The sequence below is a fragment of the Alexandromys fortis genome, unplaced genomic scaffold (assembly GCF_014885135.2).
Source record: "Alexandromys fortis isolate MF-2015 unplaced genomic scaffold, M_Fortis_MF-2015_v1.1 scaffold_86, whole genome shotgun sequence".
NCBI lineage: Eukaryota > Metazoa > Chordata > Mammalia > Rodentia > Cricetidae > Alexandromys > Alexandromys fortis.
The window spans coordinates 2,058,876-2,086,355 of NW_026067965.1; the positions used below are offsets into that span (position 1 = coordinate 2,058,876).

The 27,480-nt window shown below is 46.1% G+C and overlaps 1 protein-coding gene across 1 annotated transcript; it reads left to right on the forward strand.

The window, feature by feature from the left end:
* Bnc1 (basonuclin zinc finger protein 1) lies at positions 1-27,145 on the forward strand. The gene is made up of 5 exons (XM_050154135.1): positions 1-438; positions 14,993-15,092; positions 16,316-16,551; positions 18,655-20,504; positions 24,909-27,145. Exons 1-5 carry the CDS (start codon positions 343-345, stop codon positions 25,591-25,593), a joined length of 2,967 nt encoding a protein of 988 aa, XP_050010092.1. The 5' UTR covers positions 1-342; the 3' UTR covers positions 25,594-27,145.
* The last annotated feature ends 335 nt before the right edge of the window (positions 27,146-27,480 follow it).

The window sequence follows — 27,480 nt, forward strand, 5'->3', positions numbered from 1 at the left end:
GTGCCTTCAAGCCCGGCGGGGGCAGACACCTCAGCGCCCGCGGCCGGCCGGCGAGGTCTCCGCTGTGCTCGGTGGGGCCTCCCCCGCCCCCCCCCGCAGCCTGGCCTCAGCTGCAGCAACTTAGCTCGGCCTTGGCCCGGGAGCGACGCCCGCAGCCCCCCGGGGCGGCCGGGAGCAGGGGCGCGGGGCGGGGCGGGGCGAGCGGAGTGGGGGGCGGCTCCCGCGGGGGCGACGCGAGGGCGCACGAGGGGCGCAAGGGCTGGCGCGGCCACCGGCAGCCGCGGGGAGCCGCCCACTTCTCCTGCGCAAGGGCGGGGGCCCCCCCGGACGGCCGGAACGTGGATGCGCCGGTCGCCGAGCCGGGGCGGACGCGGAGCGGCCCGGGCAGGGGACGCGCGCCGGGAAGGGCGGCTCGGCAGCGGCCGCAGGATGGCTGAGGTAAGCGGTGGCGCGGGCCAGAGGCGCGGGGCTCTGCCTGACGAGGGCCACCTGCTCGCCGGGGGTCGGGCGCGCCGCGGGCGGTCGAACCGCGGTCGCCACCGCCTGTGCCCGAGTCCCAGTGAGGTGACCTGTGAGCGGCACCCCGTTCCTCTTGCACCCCGGGACCCCTGTCCAAATGCTGTGGCCACTGGAATGGTCGTCGGTCTGGTATTTCAAGCCGTGACCTTTGGAGGAGAGTCGAGGAGACGCCCGAGGGACGTGGAGGGGACGCCGGTCCCCCAAGGGACAAATGCTTGCTTTAAAAAAAAAAAGAGAGAGAGAAAGAAAGAAGCTAGCAAGACCCAGGCGCTGCAAACCGTCAGCTTAGACGTGTCTCAAGTGGACGCTTGCTGATGGGTGAGGAGGTTAGCGGGCGTCCCCGCTGGCTTGTCGCGCGTGGGACACTGAGATGTTCGTGTCCTCCAGAGGCGCAGGGACTTGGAGGGGCCCATCGGGATGCGGATGGGGAAGCCAGAGCCAAGGTTCAGTCTCTTTGGGGATGGTCTGCCCGCGGGTGACAGGAAGGGGACCCTGGCCAGGCAGCAGTGAGGTTCTTAGCCTGCCAGGCACAAGGACTGTTCCAGTGGCAGCGGGGTTCCAACCAGGCGTGCCCCAGAATCCCGCTGCGGGGTGCCGCTGTCCCAGAACGCTGCTTCCCCCAGGAACCCTTAGCCCCCCGGGCCGCCTGACTTTGGGTAAGCTCCTGGGGATTTGTCAGCCAGATGTGACAAGATTGGAGAGGCGAGTGAGAGAGATCTGATATCAATCAGTGCATAGCTCGGAGCCAAACTTTCTCAAATGCGGTGTAGAAACATGTTCTTCTCGTTTAAAGGCATCTCTTTTGTGGCTGTGGGGCTGCCACCGGCCCGAGTTTGACAGTTAAATGGAATGCCAACCAGCAGCCTTAATTGTACGAGTGAAGTTGTGTGTGTTGCGCGGGGAAAGATCAGACACTCCGGGGTTCGGTAATGTCCCCTGGTTTTATAGCTGGGCTCGCCCGCAGACCTCTGAAGATGAGGGCATTTAAATCGGGCCAGACGCCCGGTCGCAGCCAGGCCTCTGCTGTTAACACTTAAGGGGCTTGAAAGAGGCCCCACTGGTGTCCTGGGAATCCCTGTCAGAGTGTGTGTGTGTGTGTGTGTGTGTGTGTGTGTGTGTGTGTGTGTACGTGTTACATGGAAACACAGAACAGATGTATCGACACTTTTTTTTTTAAAGTAGATTCTTATTAAAGGAACAACATTTTGGTGAGACAGTTTAAGTGTACCGAAAAACGACGTTTTGGCAAATCGTTTGTGTGTGTGTGTGTCCTTTGCTTCCCTGCTTACTGTCTTCACTATGCTACTAGATTTTTAGATTTTATGGAGTCTCTCCTGATTTCGAAGAGGTTTAGTTTCCACATTGGTGTTTGTGTGTTAAAACTTTTGTGGAGTAGTGAAGCCGGCGTACGGCTCTTCCATTTGCCCCTCCCAAATTCGTTGATGCATATTACTATACACTTTTATTGAAATTGTATTCATCAACGTGAAATTTTGCACAGCATGTAAAAAAAACCATTATTTCGAATGTTACAGTTTGCTGGATTTTATTTTTGCTTTAAAATAAATACAGACAGCAGCCCCTCTTCCTGTGAGGAATTTTGATAACTTTTTAGTATAATTTCAGACGCTTAAAAAGAATATGATAGGAGTTATTATTGCATTTATTGTCTGGTAAGTTGACAAACTTTAATTTTACAGAAACTTACTGTGTCCGCTCTATTACTGAACATGCTCTGTGGTAGCTGAATGGCCAGACATTGCAATGAGAGCTTCTCACTTGGCGTATGAGTTCATTGTACTTTAAGAACTCAGATTGCCTTCAGACAGCTGCATAATTTAGTTTGCCTGATCCACTCCACCCATGCAATCTGGTAAGGGTTTTGTGGAGCTCTGTTGGGCCAAGAGAAACCGGCTCCTAGTTTGGATAATCTGCCCATGAGTATCTCCTGGGATATGCACCAATAATCTGTGTGCCTGGGTTGTATTCGCATAAGAAATCTTAACCTTCATAAAGCCATTGCCTTAGAAATACAAGGTTTATACAGAAGGTGATTTGGTTTTTATGGCTGTTCCCCTTGCAGAAGTTAGGCCTGTATTCTGGCCCCACACCCACATTTTATACCTCAGATCATCAGCTTCGAAAGATGACCCAGCCCTGTGTTGAGAAAAGCCATCTAGGTTTCCCCCATAGAAAAATAATTGTCCCTTAAGCATGCCCTGGTCACTTCTGAATGCCAAGAAGTAAGCGTAAATGAGGGAACATTTTTAAAGTTTGGTTTGTTATTAAAATTAAACTACAGTATGAGGGGCCAAAAATGTCTTTGAGCTTCTGTACGGGGCTTTGGAAGTTACCCTGGCGGTGACCATTAAGAGCAGTTGCCCTGAAGGTTTGCAAGGTAAATTACTTGCAGGAGAGGCGTGCTTCACCCCAGGGTGAGTTTCCTCTGCAGATGTCATTAGGATGGGGTAGTTACTTTGGTCGGAAACAGTCTGGATAGAAAGTAACTGGAAATACCGTTAACTACCCAGGTCCTCAGAGCCAGGTCATCTGCCTTGATGACTCCCCGTGTGCTTTCCCTGACTGGGAGGATCGTGGACATATTGTTCGTGTGTTTCTTTACCATTGGTGACTTTCCTGAGAGATGGCAAAGATAACTAGGTGCTGCACAGAAGGAAGATCTAGGAAGCTTGGGGGTCCTCCTCCCCTTTTAGTTGGTGTCTCGCAGAACACCTCTTTGCTTATCTCATCAGCCTTTGAAGTCCCTTTCCCCTCATTTTGGAGTTTCCAAGATTGCAGCGTGGCACCTGCCATCTCTGCAAAGATGCACGTGCCTGTTTTAGCCGTAGACGCCGAGCCCAAACAGAAAGCAGCCCTGCTTCTCCAGGGACATTGGAGGCCTCCTCAGACATACATAGTTACTGATGAAAAAAAAGCCGCATCGGTTCCTGTCCACACTCAGACCGTTTATTATAAGTCAGCCTAACCAATCATAAAAGGGCTCTAGCTGAGCCGGGGTGACCATTTCTCTCCACTAAAGTGAAGGAAGAGAGGGGTTAGGAAAATAAAACGTGAAGGCTGGGTTCGAACAGAAGGATACAGTGGCCTCAGGTGAACTCTAATGTGGGCTTTTAACGTTTCTTCCCATTCATTGTATTAGTTGGGTTGTCTCCTCCTGCAGACTGTGTGATACTTCCGTGTACTGAAACATGGGGAACTATTTCCCAGCTTCTAGAAGTGTTGCCCTAGTTCCCTAGTCCTCTAGACTTACTGTGACTGCCAAGCTCCCATACCGCCCACTGTAACAATTCATGATACGCTGTGCTGAGTTTTAAGGTGGAGATTCAGAAAACGTAAATAACTGAGATTGAGTTTATCTTTTTCAAAAAGTAGTTTTTGGTTCTCTTTGAATCCCTAGAACAGTTTTATTTAGACATGTTCACATTTGGAACATTTAGACATCATGGTTAGTCACAAATTCGTATTAAATGCTTAGCTAGCAAGTGTTTTTTTCATTTTACTCCCCACTTTCCAAGGCTGACTCTCTGTTACGCGTATTGCTGATGTCTTCTAGCTTTCATTATCAAAGGTTTATGAGGATTTCCTTCTGAGTTCCTCTCCATGCAGGTTATAAGGGGGAAAATATGCCCATATATTTCTATGTATTTTAAAGCCTTTTTTAAAAAGGAAATATTCAGTTTGATGTTTGTATAATTTCTAGTCTTTTTCACATTTTCATTTTTCAGAACTAATAATTTTAAGAAAAAAAAAGGGTGCAGATGTTAAATTGTTTTGGCATAGGATTTAGGCTTTGATATATAAACATCAAAAGAGCGAGTATTTTCCCCATTATCCTCTTTGAACTAAGCACCAGGAGAACATCACAGAGGTGTGTCGTGCATGCTTTTGCTCACAGGTAGACTTAGGCCAGCATCCATCCCCTGGAGGGGCCGCAGCTCCCTTACTTCTCCGTGCAGGCTATCACCATGCCCTCCTGGCTCTGGCTTCTCTCTTCCTTGTAACTTGCAGTGAGACGCCACATTCTCTCAGTTCTCCTGCCGTGTCTGTCTGCTTCCTGAAGCTCCCCAGGTCCCCTCTCTCGATCATGATCCCCTTTGCTGATGTTGGTAAACAGTGTCTCCCACTGTTCAGAACCCTAATGGTTCTGTGAACCCAGCAGAGAGACCCTGACTGTCCTGCATGTCATCCCACCACTCAGCCCCACCTGAACTGCTTCTCAGGAGTGGCTTTCACTGGCCAAACAGAAACCTGTGTGTTGTGATCCAGGCTTCTGAACCCAGCACACAGACCCAGGAGTTTGCTTGCACACAGACAGCAAGTTTGTTTTCCCCTGGAGGAGGACTCCTGTGGCCTGGCCTCTCTGCACAGTGTTATTCTCCATCTGTTGACTCCTGCAAATTGAAATTTTGGAGGGAATAGGCGTCTTGACATAGCTTATTTTTGTGCTTTTTATTATAGAAAATTTTAGATAAACAGAATTATTGAAATTTGGTGGTAGCGTTTGGGACTTTTAATAGTTAATCCCTATCCCCTATCACTAAAAACTCCAGGATACTTTGGAGGAACTGCTAGCTGACATACAGTTTCATTAAAAATATTTTAATATGTAGCTGTAAAATATAAAAGAAACCACTTTTAAAAACAAAACCAATATACCATAAAACACCTTAAAATAATTTGGGGGTGTGGCTCAGTGGTGGAGCATGTGCTTTTTTAGCTTGTACAGAGCCTCAGGTTCAAGCCTCAACACCAAAAAAAAAAAAATAATTATCCTAACTCCTTAATGTCGTTAAGTTTCCAGGCAATGTTCAAATTTCCTAGACTATCTTATAAACTTTATATTACCATCGGTTTGTTCACATTAGAATCCAAATGTATATATCATTTGTCTCTTTTAATTTCTAGGTTTATAGTCTCTGTGTTTTTTAACCTTGCCATTATCTGTTGAAAATGCCAGTCTTCAGAATACTAGTCTGAGTTCTGACAGTCGGTTCCTTGTGAAGCCATTTAAACAGCCTTCTGCTGCCCGTCTTCCTCACTGGGCGCTGGTGAAGCACCTTGATCAGCCACAGGTTTGGATGTGCTGACAAGAGTATCCAGTGTGCTCTGGGTGTATTTTCTGTTCAGGGCAATGGGCCTGATGGTCTTTTTTTTAAAGGCACAATGAAATGGGACATTTTAAGAGAACTTGCTTCATCAATGGTTTGGTTTTTCCCTGAACAGAAGTTGGAGAGGAAAGATTTCATTCTTTCTTTGTTTACTGGTTTTCAGGACAGTCTGTTGGTTTCCTGGCATTCTCAGTGACTTTTGCATTTGTTCTGAGTGTATTTCAAAGCCTTGGGTTTTCAGCTGTGAATGAAGCAACCTAAACTTTTGAATAACCATATCCACTGCTGTTTTTTTTTTAAGTAACTTATTTAATTTCATTTTATGTACATATGGTACTTTGCTCTATGAGGGTGTCAGATCTCTTGAAACTGGAGGTTCAAACAGCCGTGAGCTGCCGTGCAGGTGCTGGGAATCGAACCCAGGTCCTCTAGAAGAGTGCTCTTTGTCACTGAGCCATCTCTCCAGTCCCATCACTGACGTTTTTTGTCTGCCTTAGTTGTGTGACTTCCCAGAAAAGCTTTGTGCCCCTGCCCGTAGTAGAACCTGGGAGTAACTTATATTTGCATCACAGGAGCCTCTCTGTGGTTCCAATTACTTGGCCGAAGCTCATAAAACTTGTAAATAAGTTATTGTCGTTTTGTTAAACTTATTTGAGTGAGGCGATGGCATGTGTTGGAGAGATGAACATCTGGTCTGTGTGCTTGTCAGATGGGCTTCTGCTCAGTGCTGCCAGCCAGGTAATCTGCCTCACACAGAGAACCTCGGAGCCTCCCTCCCCTCTTCCCCCAGTTGTCCTGACTGCCCATCTGAAGATAACGATAGGATTTTCAAAATCCCAGTGTGGAGTTTCATGTATGAGAAAATTAGTGGAGATTTAATTTAATAAAAAATAATTTAATTTAATCAAAAAATTAAAGAAGTTAGTGAACTGAGGCGAAACAAGAAATCAAAGCCCAGTAAGAGGCAAAGAAGCTGATGTCTCCCTGCTTTGAGTGGTTTTGTCTTCTGAACCAGGAGAGCCAGCTCTGCAGCCCCAGAGGGAGGAGAATGACAATCTCAGTGCAGGTGGAGAGAAGCGTAGCCTTACTCTCACAGCTGAGGGAATCCTGGCAGATTTAAGATACTTTCTGATCTCAGTCTTTACATACACTGAAATTTTCCAGAATTCAGATGAATAGCAGTTATCTCTAGTCACCGTTTAAAAATAAAAGCTAGAAAAGCCAGCAGCCTTTCTGTCCTAAAGCTTCGGTGAGCTGTGGTTTGGCAGCCTGGGCTCTTTGATTTCAAGTTGAGAGCTTAATGATTTTCACCCCTAGAGATCTGGCAGAGCCTTGGAATCCCACCATTAAGATAGGACCACAGACGCCGAGCTTAGTCTTAGCCATGCCGAGCTTAATCTTAGCCATCTCTTCTAGTGAGCCATTTTCTAGGTGGGTTTTTGTTGATCTTGGTTTGGTGGCCCTTTTCAACAGTCGGTGGGAAGATCAGTGTGTAAGTGTGCAAACTAGGAAGTGCATTTGGCCACTAGTAAAAAGCACCAAGACAATAGTTCCCATTCTTTATTCTCAGCCATCCTTGCGCCGTGCCTTCCAGGTTATCGAATGGTCACAGGGTGCCCTCTGGACTCTAGCCATCATGTTTTTGTTACAAGATGGAGGAAGACAAAAGAACTGAAGTTCAACCAGTTCCCATGTATGAGGAGCTTCCTGTAGTGCTCCACCGTTCTGCTGTCTGCCAAGAGCCAGTGTTCAGTGAGGACAGAAAATTAAAAATCCGTTTTTTCCTATTTTTAGTATTAGAAGTTGAATCTAAAGCCCCACATATTCGTCAAGCACTCCACCACTGAGCCATGACCCCGGCCCTCTGTTTAGTTTTCAGTTTGAAGCTATCCAGGCTGGCCTCCAGCTTGCTTTGAAGCACAAGCAAGCCTTGAACCTGTAACCCTCCTGCCTTAGTCTCATGTGTAACTGTGTAACAGGCCTGCACCATCAAGCCCAGCTAAAATTCTCTTACCCAGGCATATGGGGGCAGGGAGATGCCATGAGCCAGCAAGATGGCTCCGTGGGTAAAGGTGTTTGTTTGCCACAAAGTGCCTGACTTCAGCCCACGCGGTAGAAGGAGAGAACCAACTCCCCCACATGGTTCTCTGACCTCCATGTGTATGCCGTGGCGTGTGGGCCTGCACACAATAAAATAAGTAAAATTTGAAGGTAGCTAGATGCTATCTCTAATCATTGCACAAGGTAAACGTCCATTGATCCAGTCAGTCGTTCGCTACTTCTCTCAGTACAGTAGGGAATTTACCAAACCTGAGGCTTGTCTCTAGTGGGTGGGTGCTGCAGCTGTTCGTCTCCCTCTGAAGTGAGGAACTGTGGAGACTCTTTCAGGAACATTGTCTTTCATCAGTGTTTGCTAGTTGTGTCTACGCGGAGTCGAACCACCAGAGCCAGAGGACCTGAGAATCTCCTTGTGGACATGGTGGCGAGAAGCGGGGTGGTCAGACGGTGTATCTGACTCATCTCTTCGGCTCTCATCTGTGTATCCGCTAATACGGCTAGCGGACCTCTGAGGGTGGCAGGGTGCTTAGCAACCCATGTTATAATCACCGGTGCCAGCATATGAGCTCAGCGGGCTGAGAGGAAGGGAGTGCAGCCATAGCCAGGGGTCTCTTTAGAAGAGCAGAACATGTTCATTTTGTGTTGTTCCCAGGAGGCTCTGTTAGAACAAGCTCCAAACTCTTACCCTGTCCCACAGGGCCCTATCCAGAATGGTCTCTGTCGCCTCTGTGACTTACTTCCTACCATTATCTTGACTCTGTTGCCCCACTGGCCTCCTTCCTCGTCCCTGAGCTGACATTTTACGTCTCACGGCCTTTGCAGTTGCTGAGCCTTCTGAAACACCCCCTCCATCCTTCCCAGCCCTCGGAACTTAGCTTGTCTGTCCCCCTCCAAGGCTCTCAATGATGGCCCTGCCCGAAGGTACTTCCTCCTGTGCATACTCTGCAGGCCAGCAGCCGAATGATTAGCGCCAACCTCTGCTCAGCCCTCTCTTGACACTCAACCTTATTTGAAAGTCTCACGTACCGTCTCACTTTCTGCCTCTGAGATAGACTTGCAGCTCCTTGAAGACACGGGTCTCCGCAGTCTCGTTCTACATGATAGCATTGGCAGGCTAGATTCTAGAGTGATGGTCTCGCTCACGTTTCAGAAAGGCTTGTGGAACTTCAGCCTCTTGGTCTGGAGGGCAGCGTGGTAATGCCCCACTCCAAAGGCTGTGGAGACTGAGAGCTTCTGCAGCCAACACCAAATCCTGATGTTTTAAGGCAGACTAGTCCCTGGATATTCAGGTTTTAGACTACCTGGGTAGCCTGTAAATTCTTCAGCTTCTTGGGACATAACATAGGGATGGTGCAGCACCCTCCTTTTGGTGGTGGTGAGGAGAAAATACAGCTAACGCATGGGTGCTGTTTGGTGCGTTGTCCCACATCAAACAGACATGATAAAGCTAATGAGCTGTGTGACCTTGAGGATGTTAGGAACCTTCCATAAATTGAGGCGTTCTAAAATAATTCTCTCCTTGCAGAAAGATAGTAAGGGTTAAATGAAATTACCTATTAAACAGGAGCCTCGCCATGTCAAAAGCAATGGCTGATCTCAGCACTGGGCTTAGCACTGACCCATGGGACTTCCTGTAATGATGGAGATACTTTCTGTCACCGTCATCCATTGTCATAGCTACTAGCCACAGGTGGATTCCTGAGCACTAGAGTGTGGTTGGTGTGACCAAGGAGCTGAATTCAAATGTTGTCTGTTTAACTAGATTGTAATAGCCGCATGCAGCTAATATACTAGACAGTGTAGACTAAATGCCTTGAGCCAATCAAGTTGCCCAGCTAGATGTAGTGCAACTTCTGTGCCTCTGTCCCTCCAGTGACTCAATGTGACAAATGAGGGGACCCAAAGAGTTCATACTTGCCCTCCTTAAGGCTGTGAGAAATATGGTATGAATATATATATATATATATGTGTGTGTGTGTGTGTGTGTGTGTGTGTGTGTGTGTGTGTGTATTCTAGAGATGACAATATCTTTGGATGGTTTATATTATTGGGGTCAATTCAAATCCCATCACAGGCCTCTATTGTCCAGTGCTGGGCATCTACATCCACCCCACTGTGTGCCTGGGACTCAACCCCTCAGCAAAAGGCCTGTGGAGGCATCTCCCCAAGCTAAGGTCAAACAGGGCTTTCTGAGAGATTAAATGGTCCCACCAAGCCACCTAAAATCCAGGCCATACATTTCCACCCCAAGACAAAAGCAATTGACCAAGTGTGTCAGACACCAGTCATGAGTGAGCAAGTGATGGCTATAAGCCAGCAAGCCAGAATTTTGAATACTGATTTGTAGCACATCAAGTGACTGATAACAGTTCTGGAAATCGTTTGGTTAAGACGAGAGCCTAAGAAGCAATGCTCATGCCGTGTTAGTTTGCATTGCTGGAAACATCTGATTTGTGTTTCTGGAGAATGGAGCAAGTATTACAGACCCAGGGGAAAGTATGTAGACTTCAAGTTCTCCATTTACATGAGGACTTTCATCTTGTAATTAGAATTTTGGGGGTTTGATTTCATTTTAGAATTTTTAACTTACTTTTAGTGAAGGGTGTTATAATTTGACATTGTGGAATTCTGAGTTGTGTGGGACAATCCAATGGTCTTTCCATTAGAAGTTTTCTTCAATATTCTAGTTAGGTTCTTCTAGTTTATAAATAATTCCTCAGCCATTTATTTTCCCTTCCCCTTGTAAGCCTTATTCAAATGCTTCATGTGCAATCACACTGATGTTTCTTATAATCAATACTTATATAATCGAATTATGGATATAACTGTTTAAAGTTATGTTCCCCCCCCCAATAGAAGCTGTTAGATATGAATGGCCAGATTGGGTCAGTGGTCACAGCTACACATGAGATAGGTCTTAGGGGCGTTAGGAAATGCCTAGAAGACTTTAGCTGACATGCAGCAGGAGAGCAGAGGCCAGGGCTGCCGTCGCTGACTGATACTAGTATAGCCACAGAGATCTAGAACCTGGAATGTCAGCAGTCCCAAACTGTGACATGTGAGTGACGTAAAGAGAGATGGGGGAAACAAGCTCCAGGCTGGGGCTAGGAAGCTGCCTGGATTTGCTCCTTGTTTCATTCCACTGTGAGACAGATTCACATAGTGTTTCCAGGGGTCTTTTCATGAGCCTCGATCTTGTGAGCAAAGTCTTTAGGGATTAGAGCAAGCATATACTCAAGGACATCCCTTTCTCTTACAACAGGGTTAGTTTTCAAAATAAATCAAATGTAAGTTGACTTGTAGATTTCCATACCACTTTTTTGGAGACAGGTGCTCTCTGTGTAACGTTAGCTAGTCCAAACTCACTAATGTACTCCAGCCTGGCCTCAAACTCATAGAGAACTGCCTGCCTCTTCCCACTGAGTTCTGGGATTAAAGGTGTGTCTCACCACGCCTAGCCATACCTTTCCCCAAAAGGTAAATGATTCCTCAATGAGTGTAGGTAATAAAAAAAAAAATCTTCCTTTTAAAGTATTTTCTTTTTAAGCAGTGTTTATTAGATCCAGATTGTGAGTCACTTTAGCTTTATGTAACTTAGTGTTCTGTTAGCATTTGGTCATAAACAGATGATTAGTTTGTTTGTAAGTGGCTGTTCATAGGGTTGTAGGCAAGTGTGAGAGGCTGGACAGCGTAGCAGATGTGCCCCCAAACCAAACCTAGCTAATGGCGAATTTGTAAATTCTTGTTTTGGGGGTCTGCAATGTAAATTAAATCATCATTAACTTATATCCTTAAATTTTCTTTCAAGGCAACTAATCTTGAGTAAGATAAAGCTGCTGTGTATATGCATATGTCAATGTGTTTCATGTATTTGCATGTGCACATGCAACCAGAAACTCTTAAAAGGTAAAATAATTTATAGCATTAGAATGTTTCCCATTTGGGGCTAGCCTCTGGAGCAGATCAGATATTCTGGTGCTATCTTCAGCACACCCTGCTGTGAGTTGCCGCTCTTCTACTTGAAAACTCCTGGTTGCAGCTCTGCTCAGGTCCATCCTAACTGAACAAACAGTCAAAGGCAGCCAAACCATGAAAATCTCATCCGTATTTAAGTAGGGTCACCAACTCAAACAATATTTAGATAACATTTGGTTGTGGTGTGCTTCACATGCCTCAAATCCTTACAGGGTATAAGTTGGCTGGCTTTTGGTATATTCATGCACAGAACTGTGTGGACATCACTACCTTCTTTCTAATTTTAGGACATTTTATCACCTTAAAAAAAAAAACATGCTCAAAATCTGAAACTTCTGCACTCAAAAGATGCCACTAAGAAAGAGCAAGGAAGGGAGGACACACTTGAGATAACATATCTGGTAACAGATTTGAAACTGGAAATAAAAGAACTCATGAAGCACAACACCAAAAAGACAACCCAGTTAAAAAATAAATTTTAAAAAATCCAATTTTAAAAAAGAGGATCTCACATATGTGTGTTCAAAGATACACAGATAGCCAGTAAACACAGAAAAGATGCTAAACCATCAGTCGTCAGGGAAACATGAGTCAAACCACAATGAGATGTCACCCAGGCAAGGGGACTTGGGCCTGTAATCCCAGTATTTAGCAAATGGAGGCAGGAGAGGAGGGTCAGAAATTCAAGGTCATTCTTGGCTGTGTAGTAAATTTGAGACCAATCTGAGCTGCATAAGGTCCTGTCCTGAAACAATAACAAGATAAAACAATAGCAAGTATCGGTGATCCCTCGTGTGTTGTATGGGGAACATAGAACAACTCAACTGTTTCCAAAACCTACCTGACAGTTCCTCAGGAAGCTAAGCAGAGTTACTACACAGCTTGACAAGATTGTGCCTAATTCTACAAAACAAAGCAAGTCATACTGTTTTTAGTTTCCTTGTACATATAAAAGTTTATACTATAATGCAGTCTGTTAAATGTGGAGTGGCAGTTATTTTTAAAGTGCGCATACCTCAGCTGAAACATGGTTTATTGCTGTAAAAATACAGGTAACTCTGAGCTGTTGGGAAATGCTGCTAATAGACAGCATGAGATTGTCACAGAGGTGCAGGGTTTGCAAGTTCAGTAAATGAGCACACAACGAAGTAGGGTTCCTTTCTGTAACCTAGAGAACACTCCATCACCTCCCGGGCATGCTCTCTTCTCAGCCCTTCCCTTTCCCCATCTAAGCCACTTTCTGCCTCTAGGAACTGGCCTCCTGATGTTTCTTGCAAATAGAACCATGTGACTATGTGACTGTTTGTGCCTGATTCTTCACCCTTGGTAGCAGATACCCATTCCCCGTCCCTCTGTGAGAACACAGTCACTCCATTGGATAGGTAGGCCACATCTTACATGTCCTTCTGTTGGTGGGTATTGGGACTGTTTCCACTTTCACTGTTGTGGATAATGATATGAACAGTCATGTGGATGGCTGTCATATGGAGGGGGCCACTTGCGGGTTCCCGGCTGCTTAGCCCCGAAATAATCACACAGAAACTGTATTAATTAAATCACTGCTTGGCCCATTAGCTCCAGCTTCTTATTGGCTAACTCTTACATATTAATTTAACCCATTTCTGTTAATCTGTGTATCGCCATGTGGCTGTGGCTTACCTGCTAAAGTTCCATCTGGCTCCAGTGGGGCTACATGGCTTCTCTCTGACTCCACCTCCTTCCTCCCAGCATTCCATTTAGTTTTTCCTGCCTAGCTCTATTCCCCTATAGCTCTGCTATAGGCCCAAAACAGCTCCTTTATTATTATTTTTTTTGGGGGGGGTTTTCGAGACAGGGTTTCTCTGTGGCTTTGGGGCCTGTCCTGGCACTAGCTCTTGTAGACCAGGCTGGTCTCGAACTCACAGAGCGCACGCCTTTAATCCCAGCACTCGGGAGGCAGAGGCAGGCAGATCTCTGGGAGTTCGAGGCCAGCCTGGTCTACAAGAGCTAGTGCCAGGACAGGCACCAAAGCTACAGAGAAACCCTGTCTCGAAAAACCAAAAAAAAAAAAAAAAAAGGTGTGCGCCACCATCGCCCGGCTAAGCAGCTCCTTTATTAACCAATGATATTCACAGCATACAGAGAGGAGTCCCACATCAGATGGCTTTGGGATGGACGTGTGTTTTTCACTCTCGTGGCTGTGTACCTAGGAGTAGGATTGCTGGGTCATGCAGTCATTCTATGTCTGACTTTTAAAGAAGCTGCCAGGGTGTTCCAAAGCGGTTGTGCCTTTTACAGTGCCCCAAGCAACTGAGTTGTTTTTTTTTTTTCTGTTTGTCTGGCTGGTTGGTGGGTTTGTTTTGCTTTGGGGGAGACTGGTTACAGATTCTCCCTTCCTTGTCTTCCATGCTGTGCTTCACAGTCCCTTGTCTGGCAGACTAGAGGTTCAAGCCCCAAATTCACAGGCTTCTTCTCTGAACATACATTCTCCCCAGTTCCAGAGCTTTCTTGAACCATGCAAATTTCACCCAGAAGCATACATTATTGCAGAAAATAAACAAAACAAAATAAACCATCAGAGTTGGAACCTCACTGTCTGAGCTCCTTTAAGGGGTTTTATTTCTTAGTCGGTTTGTTATAATAATAGATTATATCCTTCAGGCCTCTGTCTTGAGTAACTCTGACAAGATGGGTTGGTAAAGTGCTTGCCCCACAAACATGAGGACTGAGTTCAGAGCTGCAGCGCCCTGTAAAGACCCTGCAGGGCAGCACACGCTGTCACCCCAGGAGTGGGACAGGGTGGCATGGGGATGGAGACAGAAGACTTCTGTAGAGCTCACTGCTCAGCCAGTCTGTAGGAATTGTTCTCAAATGTATTTGATATTTTCAGCCTGTACTGTTATCTTCAGGGTCTGAGGATAACAGATTCCATTCATGGATCACTCTTGCTTCAGATAATCCCTTTACTTGTTCTAAACTGATCTTTATACATCCTTCAGAATGACTGTTCTGATCAGCGTACAACTTTGGTGAAAACACAACTTTGGGGTGTTGTTTTTTTTTTTATAACATTCATAACAACAAGGCTTCCAACCATAAGCCTTTATCAGAAGTCCCTTTAGGTTCTCTCTCTTTTTAATATGCAAATTCTGTATATTGCATTCATGGTCTCCTGAGAGTTGGGCTTGAGGCTCCTCTTTCCTAAGGTATGACGTGCACCCTTGGTCTTCTGAGTGAATCTTATGAATGGGGGAATTTTGTTTGATAAATGCAACAGTATCCGGCACGCAGCTCTTACGTTGAATGCATGCTCCATGTGTTCTCTCTCGTAGGCTATCGGCTGTACTCTGAACTGCAGCTGTCAGAGTTTCAAACCTGGGAAGATCAACCACCGGCAGTGTGAGCAGTGCAGGCACGGATGGGTGGCTCACGGTAACTTCATTTCTCCCTCGCATCCTCTCGGCCTTCCTTAATCACTTAAGTTTATGAAGGAACTGATTTCATACCAAGTATCTCCTCACATTTTAATTTATACACTGTTTTACTAACTCTATTGTAAATATACCACCTACAGAAGTTATAGATATGTCCCGTGGTAATAATTTGCCCCTAATATTTTTTGGCTGAAATATGTTCTGATGTAAGTACGTCACTTATTCATGATTTAGATAAAATTTATATGTAGACATCCTGCTCATATTTTTACTGCATCTGACAATCATGAGTCTTGTGTAACTTCTGAATGCTGAAAATGTGGCGTGGCCAGGAAGGTTGGCTGCAGCACACCGCTCCCGCCAGCAGAAGAGACGACTGCAACAGGATTCTTCTCAGAACACACTTTATTGGAGCACTTACACTTGAGGTTGTAAAGAGGCAAAAGACCCCGTCCCCGTGACGCAGAAGAATATATACGGTGCCAGACAAAGCCCTGACGTGTCATCAACCCAATGGCTCAGGCCAGAATGGAGTGATCGTGCTTAAATTATGATTGGCCAGATCGAAATACTCCCCGCGTTGGGGGGGGCTCGCGGGCGCATGCGCTGTGGGCGCGCATGCGCACAAATTGCTCACAAGCTGTCAAGTTTGACGTGGAACAGCAAATGGTGCCCAGGCCCCGTGCCCCTGACATGACAGCGCCATGGTGCGCGCTACATCTCCGCGCGCTACAGTTGGCATTACCCATTTTCTTTAAACTTTGATTGATTTCATGTAAATAGCCCCCAATAGCCAGTTCGTAACTCCTGTGTTGAGCAGACTGGATTAGGTGGCTTAATTTCTAAAACCGCCTCCTACGCAGCAGATCAGGGCCTGAACCCAGATGCTTGCGCCCCAGGCCATCCTCACCTTCAGACTCCGATTCCCCAGTGGTCATTCTTTGAATTCTGCTTTTGTGCCCTCCTTTTCTTTGCCCTTTCCCTGTTTGTGAAGATGTCCCTCCTCAGGAATATCACAAGAAGGGGAGAAAAATCTTTTATTTTGGAAGTTTCTGTGAAGACCATGAATCCCAATAGCTATTAAGGATATTAGTCCTTTATAGATTCTTGGTTTTTTTTTTCTTGTTGAAACAGACAACTAAGAATATCCCCAGCCGACTTGCTATGCAATGTTTCTCCTAAAATTAGAGCTTTTCCAAATGTCTTGCACTTGATTTCTAGCTCTAAGTAAGCTGAGGATCCCCCCCGTGTATCCAACAAGCCAAGTGGAAATTGTCCAGTCCAATGTGGTGTTCGACATTAGCAGCCTCATGCTCTATGGGACCCAGGCCATCCCTGTTCGCCTGAAAATCCTACTGGACCGGCTCTTCAGTGTGCTGAAACAAGATGAGGTTCTGCAGATCCTCCATGCCTTGGACTGGACCCTTCAGGATTATATCCGTGGTTATGTGCTCCAGGTACAGTGACCTTGGCTCTGTTCCCCTAAAGTGCCCATGTAACTGGTGCAACCCAGTGCCTGTCAGTCATTGGTGGCTGTCATCCCCTTGGAACTTTTCCTGATGACTTAAGCCCCTGACTCATATTCTGGGAGAAATCCTGTCCTTTTCCTTCAAGATCTCTGAGACTCCAGGCCATGCAAGCATTCCACCTTCTCTTGAGCGTATTCACTAAGCTAACTCCCACAGAAAGCCACTTGTTTCATTTGGGTCCTGCCTGTGCTACATACATTGTGCCCAAACTGCCCACTGACCTGAGATGACCTCTGTGTCAGGCTTTTCTGAGACCTGGAGGTGAGAAAGGGCTCTTCCAGGCCAGAACTACACAGCCAATAGCGCACACGCTGATCTCCTTCGCTGTCCTGGAAGGACTCTTCCGCTCAGCCCCATGTGTGATACGGTGTGTTCATATCCTCACCTGTTCTCTCTGTCTCTGTCCCTCTTCCTCTCTCTCTGTTGATCAACCCCTCTCCCCCCCCACTTGCCCCTCTTCTCACCCCCACCAGAGCTCTTTTTAGCTTCCTCACAGTCTCTTCTCTTCTTCAGTGTTCCATCCTTCGAGCCCTTGCCTGTTTTCAGAGTAGCTTAGCTTCTTTTCCCAGGTCGTGCCTTGGGTGTAAGGTGAAGGGTGTTTCATCTTCAGAGGCAATTGAAGTGTTTTATGAGAAAATAGCATGTTTTCTGAAATTACAGAGCATTGTTTCTTGCCACTACACTAGGAATATGAGCAGACTTCGTTTAAAATTTTTTCAGTAAAATGGGAGACACATGTATTTTCAAGTCTTAGGTAGACTATATCATTAAAAATAAATACTGATAATACCCATTTATTAATGGACATGCTCTTCTAGTACTTTTATGATGACATAGGCATACCCCTGTTTTCCTTTTTCCTTTCTTTTTTCAGATAGGGTCTTACTACGTAGCCCTAGCTGGTCTAGAATTCCCTATGTAGATCAGGCTGGCCACAAACTCCCAGAGATCCACCTGCCTCTGCCACTTGAGTACTGGGATTAAAAGTATGCAGTACCACAGCCATTTACCCTTGTTTTCTAATTGAACATCCAGAAGACTCTGAGTGCTTCATGCTCTCACTGAAAATTATTTCACCAATATATAGCAGATCAGAAATGAGTACATTTCTTCCCAGTTCTAAAGCTTGTCATCTTTCCTTGAAATCCTGTGTGCACACCTCTCGTGTGGGGGCCTCGGCTAACTAGAAACAACTATACATAGAGTAGCATTATGGTCTTACATTACGACATAGATCAATATTTAATGATCCTGATAATCTTGCTTTCCAGTGTTAGGATTAAAAATATGGAATCAATTACCTTGAACCTCTGGTGCATGAAATATTTATGATGTTACATTCCTCCTCATCTTCAAAACTCTCACATGCGCTGTGAAAAATCTCAGTAGGCCATCAAATACATGTTCTGTGATAAAATATTTATTGTAGTTTTGGGAAAAGTTAGGCCTTGCTAGAGTTTGAAAGATCTCCAACACTCCTGCATAATCACAGCTCTGCTTTATGAATACGCGCAGTAGATCAATACGTGCTCATCTGGTTTTTGATGGTAGGTGTTTAGCAGATTATTAAGTTTGCAGCAAATGAATACTTGGGCTATATCCAGACTTCACCGCCCCGTTTGTAGTCTTTAGATGGAGATACTACTGTCATTCAAATGATGCATTTTTTTATTTTAGTGAGGAAAGTCATCATGCCTCAGGTATGACAAGAATCATACATGACCATCAGCTGGGTTGAAATAAGATGAAAAATGATTTCCATATTTCCCTGACTTGGGTTTGAATGCTTTACTTCATTCTTCTAGGCTAACAGTAGGACCACTGTTTATATTGGTATAGTTTATGATATTCACAATTTCAGGCCTAGGAGAGTGAGATAGGCAGGGATTGAATGCAGCAAGTCCCGTGTTGATCCACAGGAAATGTTCCCCTGTTGTAGTCTGGTGGAGGCTCCGTCAGATGGCAGCTTCCCAGGGAGCAGAGTGAGCAGTAGCCAAGTGGACACTCTTTTATAATCTGGTTTGTATCTAGGATGCCTCGGGGAAGGTGCTGGATCACTGGAGCATCATGACCAGTGAGGAGGAAGTGGCCACCTTGCAGCAGTTCCTTCGCTTTGGAGAGACCAAGTCCATAGTGGAGCTCATGGCCATCCAGGAGAAGGAAGAGCAGTCCATCATCATACCGCCCTCCACCGCCAACGTAGACATCAGGGCGTTCATCGAGAGCTGCACCCACAGGAGCGCTGGCCTCCCCACTCCAGTGGACAAAGGAAACCCCAGCAGCCTGCACCCTTTCGAGAACCTTATCAGCAACATGACGTTCATGCTGCCTTTCCAGTTCTTCAACCCTCTGCCTCCTGCTCTGATAGGGTCACTGCCCGAACAGTACATGCTGGAGCAGGGGCAGGACCAGAGCCAGGACCCCAAACAGGAGCTGCACGGGCCCTTCTCAGACAGCAGCTTCCTCACGTCCACACCATTTCAGGTTGAAAAGGAACAGTGTCTGAAGTGTCCAGATGTTGCTACCCCGAAAGAAGACAGTGCGCACTTAAGTGACTCCAGCTCGTACAGCATTGCCACTAAGCTTGAAAGGACACAGCTGTCCCCCGAGGCCAAAGGAAAGCCCGAGAGGAACAGCATTAGCGCTAAGAAGGGCCGGGTGTTCTGCACCGCCTGCGAGAAGACCTTCTACGACAAAGGCACTCTGAAGATTCACTACAACGCCGTCCACCTCAAGATCAAGCATAAGTGCACTATCGAAGGGTGTAACATGGTGTTCAGCTCCCTGCGGAGCCGGAACCGACACAGCGCCAACCCCAACCCTCGCCTGCACATGCCCATGAACAGAAACAACCGGGACAAAGATCTCAGGAACAGCCTGAACCTGGCGAGCTCTGAGACGTACAAGCGCCCGGGTTTCACGGTGATCTCAGACTGCGGGCCCCTCCCAGGCTACCCCAGTTCGGTGGAGAACTCCAAAGGCCAGCCAGCGTTCTCGAGCCTTGGGCAGAATGGTGTGCTCTTCCCTAACCTGCGGACCGTGCAGCCGGTCCTTCCCTTCTACCGCAGCCCAGCTACTCCGGCCGAGCTGGCAAACACACCCGGTGTGCTGCCCTCTCTCCCTCTGCTGTCCTCCTCCATCCCAGAGCAGCTGGTTTCCACGGACATGCCATTCGATGCACTTCCTAAGAAGAAATCTAGGAAGTCCAGCATGCCTATCAAAATCGAGAAAGAAGCTGTGGACATTGCTGAGAAGAGACATAGTCTCAGCTCAGATGATGACACGCCCCTGCAGGTAGTCAGCGAAGATGAGCCAGAGGCCAGCAGTCCTCAGTCAGACCGAGTACCCGAGGAGCAGCACACACAGTTAAGCTCAGAGAAGACTTTAGCACAAGGAGAAAGACCCTGCCATCTTGAATCTGTGATTGAGTCTCACGGAACTATCGGCAGAACCCTTGAGCAGACCACACACCCAGAGAGAGAGGCGGAGCAGAAGTTAGCATTGACTTCAGTCATGCCAAGAGAGGTGGAGGATGGTGGCCATGAGCGCCATTTCACACCTGGACTAGGGCCACAGATTCCCTTTCCTGACTACATGGAATTGCAGCAGCGCTTACTGGCTGGAGGACTCTTTAGTGCTTTGTCCAACAGGGGGCTGACTTTTCCTTTTCTGGAAGAATCTAAGGAGCTGGAACACCTGGGTGAGCATGCACTAGTGAGGCAGAAGGAAGAAAATCGCTTTCAGTGTGACATCTGCAAGAAGACCTTTAAAAATGCTTGCAGTATGAAGACACACCATAAGAATACACACGCCAAAGAGACACATGCGTGCACAGTGGAGGGGTGCGGCGCTGCCTTCCCATCCCGCAGGAGCAGAGACAGGTAAGGTGTCTGTCAGCAGCTCTCTCTTTTCAGACAGTGGTTTAAAACTTAGCATGTGTCCGAGTCACCTGACAGGTCAGGAAAACACTTCTAGAATCCGCTGTTGTAGGACAGGGGTCAAGCCTGAGAGTATGCATTTCTAGCACATTCCCAGAGGGTGTGGGAACTATATGCATTTTCAGTTCCAAAAATCTAAAAGCATTTAGCCACAAAACTTGACCTGGAAAGACATGGTGCTTTCTGTGGTAGATTTCCACTCTTACCTCTTTGAAGGGGCTATGCAGCTTTGGTCAAATTCAATTACTAGCGACTGTATTGATATTAATTTATTAGTAGATATTCTGATATATTCCAGCACATGTAGCATCCTATCTTTCTGAAGTCTGAGAGATCCCAAATTGAGAAACGTATCTTTGCCCAGGTGTGTGGGATGAAGACTGGTGAGCTGGTTCCGGCGTTAGCGGCTGTGTAAAGGGTGACGGTGTAGCCAGAACAGAGGAAGGGCCCTCAGTGTCGCATAATTTCTCAAAACTAGCCTCATTTCCATTTCATAAAATGAAGACGTCTCTCGCGTGAGACCCGTTCTCTCGCTTCTAGTCCTCTAGCAACATTTGCAGAAAGAATCACTGCTTGATTAGAAACCTTTCAAGGTGCTAACCTATTAAAGAATAAAAGTGATTGGCAGCTCCCTTTGGTGGGGGGCTACTGTATCCGTTCGAAAGTTGCTGGGTTATCATAAAGCACGCAGACTTGTCTCAGAGCGCACACTCACAGGGCTTATCTCCCTGGAGCACAGCACTGTGCTTTTCTTTGTGTGTGTACCTGGGCCACTGATGATGCTTGAGGTCACCCTCTTCCCGGCCTCTGAAAGGAAGAGCAAGCCCAGCAAAGGTGATCTAAGAGGTTTGCTGAAAGGGTCAGCTGTCTGCTGAAATGCAGAGTGATAAATGGCTCGGAGGATGTGAAAACTGCAATTGTTCCAACAAGCTTGGGTTGAAGTAGGTTAGCACCACCAACAACTTCGTCCAAGCTGTGACGCCTCATTTGTTAAGAGGGTGAAAATGTAAAGACTCCCACACACATTCCTCGCTAGGGCTCATAAGAACACGCTCATTGTCTTTAATAAAGAGAAGAAAGCACAGGAGATATTAGTTAAAATTCCTGCCTTCTGTTGCTAGGATGTTTAAACCAAACCACTAGGGTACCCCTAATTAATGAACCAGTCCTTCTCCTTCATCCTCCAAGAAGAGGAGGGTTTGCTTATGAATAAGATGTTGTTATAAAAAGAGGTAGTCATATCAGATAGATTATCTTTGCTGTTTATGAGACCGGAGCAGCCTACAGGACCTACTAAATTATAACACATACTAGATTGTAGATTGACAGTTCTTTTCAAATGATGCTTAATTTCCATACAGTCAATGTTTCCTTATGTTCTGACCTGTACGTATATAGAAGTCTCATCTATAACAGGATACCATCTTGTATTCTAAATGTTTTAACACTTTATTTCACATTTTATTCCAATAGTCCCCAGATCCATTTATCTATATCTTTAAAAACACCACTTTGAGCAGGACCTGGACTTGTCCACCGCTTCAGCTAAGTCACAGTTGAAAGCTGCTTTATTTTGTTTGGTAAAGCAGCTAACGTCCCCTCTTTGAGCCACAGTTCCTGCCAGCAGCAGTTCCTAGGATCAGAGAGAGAGGGGGGTGGGGAAAGAGAGGAGAGTACATCTTAAATGTTTATTTAATCAGCAACTCTTCTGTGATAGGTGCTGGGGTACACAATCCTTGCACACACAAGTCACCAGTCTGGTGGAGAAGACAGTAAAAGGGATTGTGGGTGACTGTAAAGGTTGCTGCAGTGGGTTGCAGAGCAGAATGACACACACTACGGCACTATCCTAGGCTCCTTGCTATGGTAACGAAGGTCCCTGGATGAAGGGGTCTGTCCAAGCCAGCAAATATTAAATGTATTAGGCCCATAACATCTTTTTAAATCTCAGCTAAGGACCTGAAAGTATTTTTCTCTATTTTAAGTTGTAGAAATCATTGTCTACTGTATTAGGAAGTAAAACTGGAAAAATATACCTCTTCAAGAGAAGAATACACACATTTTATGTTAATATAACACGTTAATGGGAAATGGCTTTTACTTTTCCAAAGTAAATATAGTGAAATAAATGGCTTTATTTTATATTTTTGCAAATCTCTAATACTTGGTTTAGTAGAAAACAGCTGGGTTCTCACATCTGCTTCTGCACTAAGCCTATTGCAATATCACATTATATCCATTCTGGAAACCCCCCTGAATTGATAACGTTGGTTATGAACTAGCTTTGGGAGCTGCTGGAATGACGCTGGGGACTAGACTGGTTCACCTGAGAGCCACTGGTCTCCACTAAGTTGGAGTGAGAGGGAAGAGCTGGAAGTGGGAACTGGAAGCCAAGGGAAGATAAGGCAGGGGGCACAGATTGGCTCCTGGTCCAGAGAGTCTGTGTATTCCTACTATCTCCTGGTCATAGGGGACCACACCTTAGCAGGGGCTAACCATCTGAGGCCTGAGGAGGGAAGAGACAGCTGTTAGTGTCCACTGGACAGTCAGGAGCTGGACGGGAGACCCAGAGATTCACACTGTAGTAGAGCCCTCATGCTCCAGGTTCCAGTACATGTCTGACTTTCTCAGCTGCTTGCGTGTACCGGAATTAATACGTCCATCTGCTGTCTGGTTTTCTGCCGGCACATGCCAGCCCTTTCAGTGCGGAACATTGGCATAATCACAGGGCAGAGCGGTAGCTGAGAAGGGCGGCTTGCAAAGTGGGTGATCTCTGACTATAATTCTCATCGTGTCCACAACACGAACATCCGGGGTAAAGGAAACTACATAGTAAAATACATACATTTCATTAAATACAATTAAGACTCCCTCGTACACATACCTTGAGAGATTTAAAATAGGAAATTTAATTCGTTTATTTAGAGAGGGTGCTTTCTTGACTGTGGCATAATTCTGATCTATAATTGGTAGAGACATTTTTCTTACTTGGGATCATTCTCCTGTCACCTGTAAGAGCCTACTCTTTGGTATAAGGGAATTTTTTTGTCTTGTCAGAAGTTACCAAGGGATCCCTAAGTAAGAGCAGCATTGATCTTACCAGTTTCATCCATGATAACGTGGGGATAAACAGCATATGTCATAATGGATGCTCACTGTCTGCCTGCTAGGAGAAAATCATTGGGTGCAAGATTGGCGGTGTGTTCACACTGCTGCATTTGCAAAACTCCTGTCTGGTTCATCATGAGACACTGCAGCTACGACCTGCACTAGACGCACGCGCGCGCGTGCGCGCGCGCGCACACACACACACACACACACACACACAGCACGATTTCCAGCTGGTGAGGTTGCCAACTGTACCTGTAGGACTTCCGGAGGGAAACATGAACTCTTGCTCAAGACCAGCCCTATCCAATAGAAAGATGAGGGGAAGCCACATTGGGAATCTTTTTTTTTAAATTTTTGTTTATTTATTAAAGATTTCTGACTCTTCCCCGCCACCGCCTCTCATTTCCCTCCCCCTCCCCCAATCAAGTCCCCCTCCCTTGTTAGCCCAAAGAGCAGTCAAGTTTCTCTGCCCTGTGGGAAGTCCAAGGACCACCCAGGAATCTTTTTTTTTTAATATTTATTTATTATGTGTACAGCATTCCTTCCATGTGTGCCCGCAAGCCAGAAGGGGGCGCCAGGTCTCATTATAGATGGCTGTGAGCCACCATGTGGTTGCTGGGAATTGAACTCAGGACCTTTGGAAGAGGGGGCAATGCTCTTAACCTCTGAGCCATTTCTCCAGCCCCCACATTAGGAATCTTTAGTGTTTGACTAACCATATCCAGAGGACAAAAGGAACCAGGGAATGTAAGTTTTAATTGCATGTTTAATTCAATATACCCCAGATGCTATCTTTTCTATATATGACAGTGGCAGTGTGTCGGGCGTTGGATACTGTATTAGATGGGGTGCTTTGGAGATGGTAATCTTTCATCATTTCATCTGTGACTGATGCTTTTCTCGGGCTCCCCTGAAGCTAGTATTCCCATTAAATTGTCCTCACTGACGTTGTCTCCACCTCCTCTGTGGATGAGATGAAGGGTGTTACATGTTAATCAGGTGGTGGAAATTGAAGCTCCAGACTGTTGGCTTTCCTGGGGAACGCTGGCTTCTGACGAGTAGCCACAGCAGTGGTCTAGTCTCTGCTGACCACACAGCACAGCTCACAGGATGCTAACCCTGACTATCACCCCCCACCACTCCACAAGTTTCTCCTAGTGTCTGCTGAGTCTTTGTACTCAGAGTAATGGCTCCGAGACAGCAATCCAGCTCACCTCTGTCCTGTCCCTCTTGTAGACACAGCTCGAACCTGAGCCTCCACCAGAAAGTATTGAGTGAGGAAGCACTGGAGAGTAGTGAGGACCATATCCGTGCTGCCTACCTTCTGCAAGACGTGGCCAAGGAGGCCTACCAGGATGTGGCTTTCACACCGCAAGCCTCACAGACATCTGTCATCTTCAAGGGATCAAGTGGCATGGGCGGTCTGGTTTACCCGATATCCCAAGTGCACAGTGCCCGTCTGGAGAGTTACAACTCCGGCCCCCCAAGCGAGGGCACCATCCTGGATTTGAGCACTACCTCAAGCATGAAGTCAGAGAGCAGCAGTCATTCTTCCTGGGACTCCGACGGGGTGAGCGAGGAAGGTGCTGCCCTTCTGGAGGACAGCGATGGGAACTGTGAAGGGCAGAGCCTTGTGCCCGGGGAAGACGAGTACCCCATCTGCGTCCTGATGGAGAAGGCTGATCAGAGCCTTGCTAGTCTGCCCTCCGGGCTGCCCATCACCTGCCATCTCTGCCAGAAGATATACAGTAACAAAGGGACCTTTCGAGCCCATTACAAAACCGTGCACCTCCGCCAGCTCCATAAGTGCAAAGTGCCTGGCTGCAACACCATGTTCTCATCGGTCCGCAGCCGAAACAGACACAGTCAGAACCCCAACCTGCACAAGAGCCTGGCCGCCTCGCCCAGCCACCTCCAGTAACAAGCCAAAGACTGGCAGGGGTCTGCTCTGATTTCAGGAAGAAAAGCATCCAAAGAATAAGGTAGCTGGACTGTTCAGTACCATTTCTCAGAAGCCAGGCAAAGTGACTTGACCCTACGGTCTTCTGCAGCAGGAAAAGCACAAGGCAAGCCTGTGAGAAGTTGACACTGGGGTAGCCCTGCCTGTTAATATTTTTCTTAGCCCATGAGGCTTTCTGCCGACACCAGGAAAACACGGAAAGGCAGATTCCCCCAGATTTGTTTACATGTTCCCTAGGAGACCTGTAGGTCTACAGACCAACTGGAGGGAGTAGGGATCAGGAACTGGGCACAGCTTCACGTGAGGCCTGCAGTATTAAGGGTGTCAGGGAAGAAGTTTCCTTGAATACAACACTGTCATCATGGGCATGACAACCAGCCCTAAAAATGTCATTTTCAGGTTTCTCCCCCCTCCCTTTTTTTTTTTTTTTTTTTTGATGAATCCAAAACCCAGACTTGAGTTTAGGGAAATGACATTCAGAAACCATCCCTCCATTGGGAGTCAGTAATTGCTACCCTCACAGTCTCGGATGTGATTCCAGGGAGTTCTCCAAGGAAGCTGGCTGGCCCCTAATATGCCCTTTGTCCATTCTTGATCTGTAACACGCCTTTAAGAAGCTAGAGGGAAAATATTTTGTGCACTTAAGAATAGTGGTCTTCAGTTTAATTTAAAGTTATTTTGATAATATTTAACTTGTGTTTATATTATGTAACTATTTGGTGTGAGTCCAGACATGTCCGTGTCACCTCTGAATCTGTTCAGAACTAGAACAAGTGACAGCTTACACTTCAGAACCGCAGCCTGGCTTCGGGCGGCGAACTGCAGTCTGTTGGCCCCCGTGGAGTGAGCGCCAGTGAGATTCGGACTGACACGTTTGTATATATCCACCAAGCTATTTAGAGAACATGGTTCTGATAGCTGTCGGGTCTTCTCAGTATCACTGGATCCCTCGCTCTTCACCCGTTGGTAAATGTATATGGTTAGGATGAACTTTGAAATTTATTTGGTAGAAAGAAAAGTAGGGACCTTACCGCCATGTTCTGTGTCTTTAATATTTAACTTATTCCGAGGTCTGTTCCACACTGTTAAACGTGTTTGCCACTATTGAAAGGATGTGTGAGCAGCCCTGTGAAATGAGACCATCTCTTGGAATTCAGCATTTGCAATATTCTAAAGGGCTATGCAGCTTTTAAAGAAGTGGATTTTGTATTCAGAGTTCAAGTTAACTGTCTGACTCATGTTGACTTAATTTAAAAAATCCTTAAAGGAAACTGATGGTTATAGAGGTATTATTCCCCTGGCTTAAAGACAGAAAAGGCCAACAGCCTGTTAGTAATTATTTCAACTAAAAAAAAAAAGATTACTTAAAAGTTGTCTCTGCTTAAGGAGAGATTGCATCCTTTGAGCTTCTTTGTTACTGAGATGTTTGACATTCTAGTTTCTCCAAAATGGAAAAATTTGTATGCAACGTTTTCTATGATTTAATAAAAATATATGGCATACCTTTTGTTTAAAGGGCAAATATTTATAACTGGTTTTGTTTCTATGTTTGTCTTTTTACGAGTAGATTTTCTCATACATGCAAACAGAGACACTGTCGTTCTGAGTGAGCTGAAAGTCTACAGATGACAAGACATTATTACACGAAAACAGATTGCAGTGCAGAGGTCACGGAGATGGAGTAGGTCATTCATTGAGAGGGTGAGCTGAGTGTTGATCTTTAAAAAAAAATACAGACTGTGGTGTTTCATAAATCCAGTGCTGTCCGAGATATGCCTAGCTGATACCAAAAATAGAACATCATGGAATGGTTAAGCCTTTTCTGTAATGTAACTTAATTTCTTCACT

Bases quoted from the DNA above. Each gene is read 5' to 3' on its own strand.
- Bnc1 (XM_050154135.1), top strand. From the start codon at position 343: ATGCGCCGGTCGCCGAGCCGGGGCGGACGCGGAGCGGCCCGGGCAGGG. The intron at 15,093-16,315 runs GTAACTTCATTT...CTTGATTTCTAG, and splicing joins GCACGGATGGGTGGCTCACG to CTCTAAGTAAGCTGAGGATC. The intron at 16,552-18,654 runs GTACAGTGACCT...GTTTGTATCTAG, and splicing joins TCCGTGGTTATGTGCTCCAG to GATGCCTCGGGGAAGGTGCT.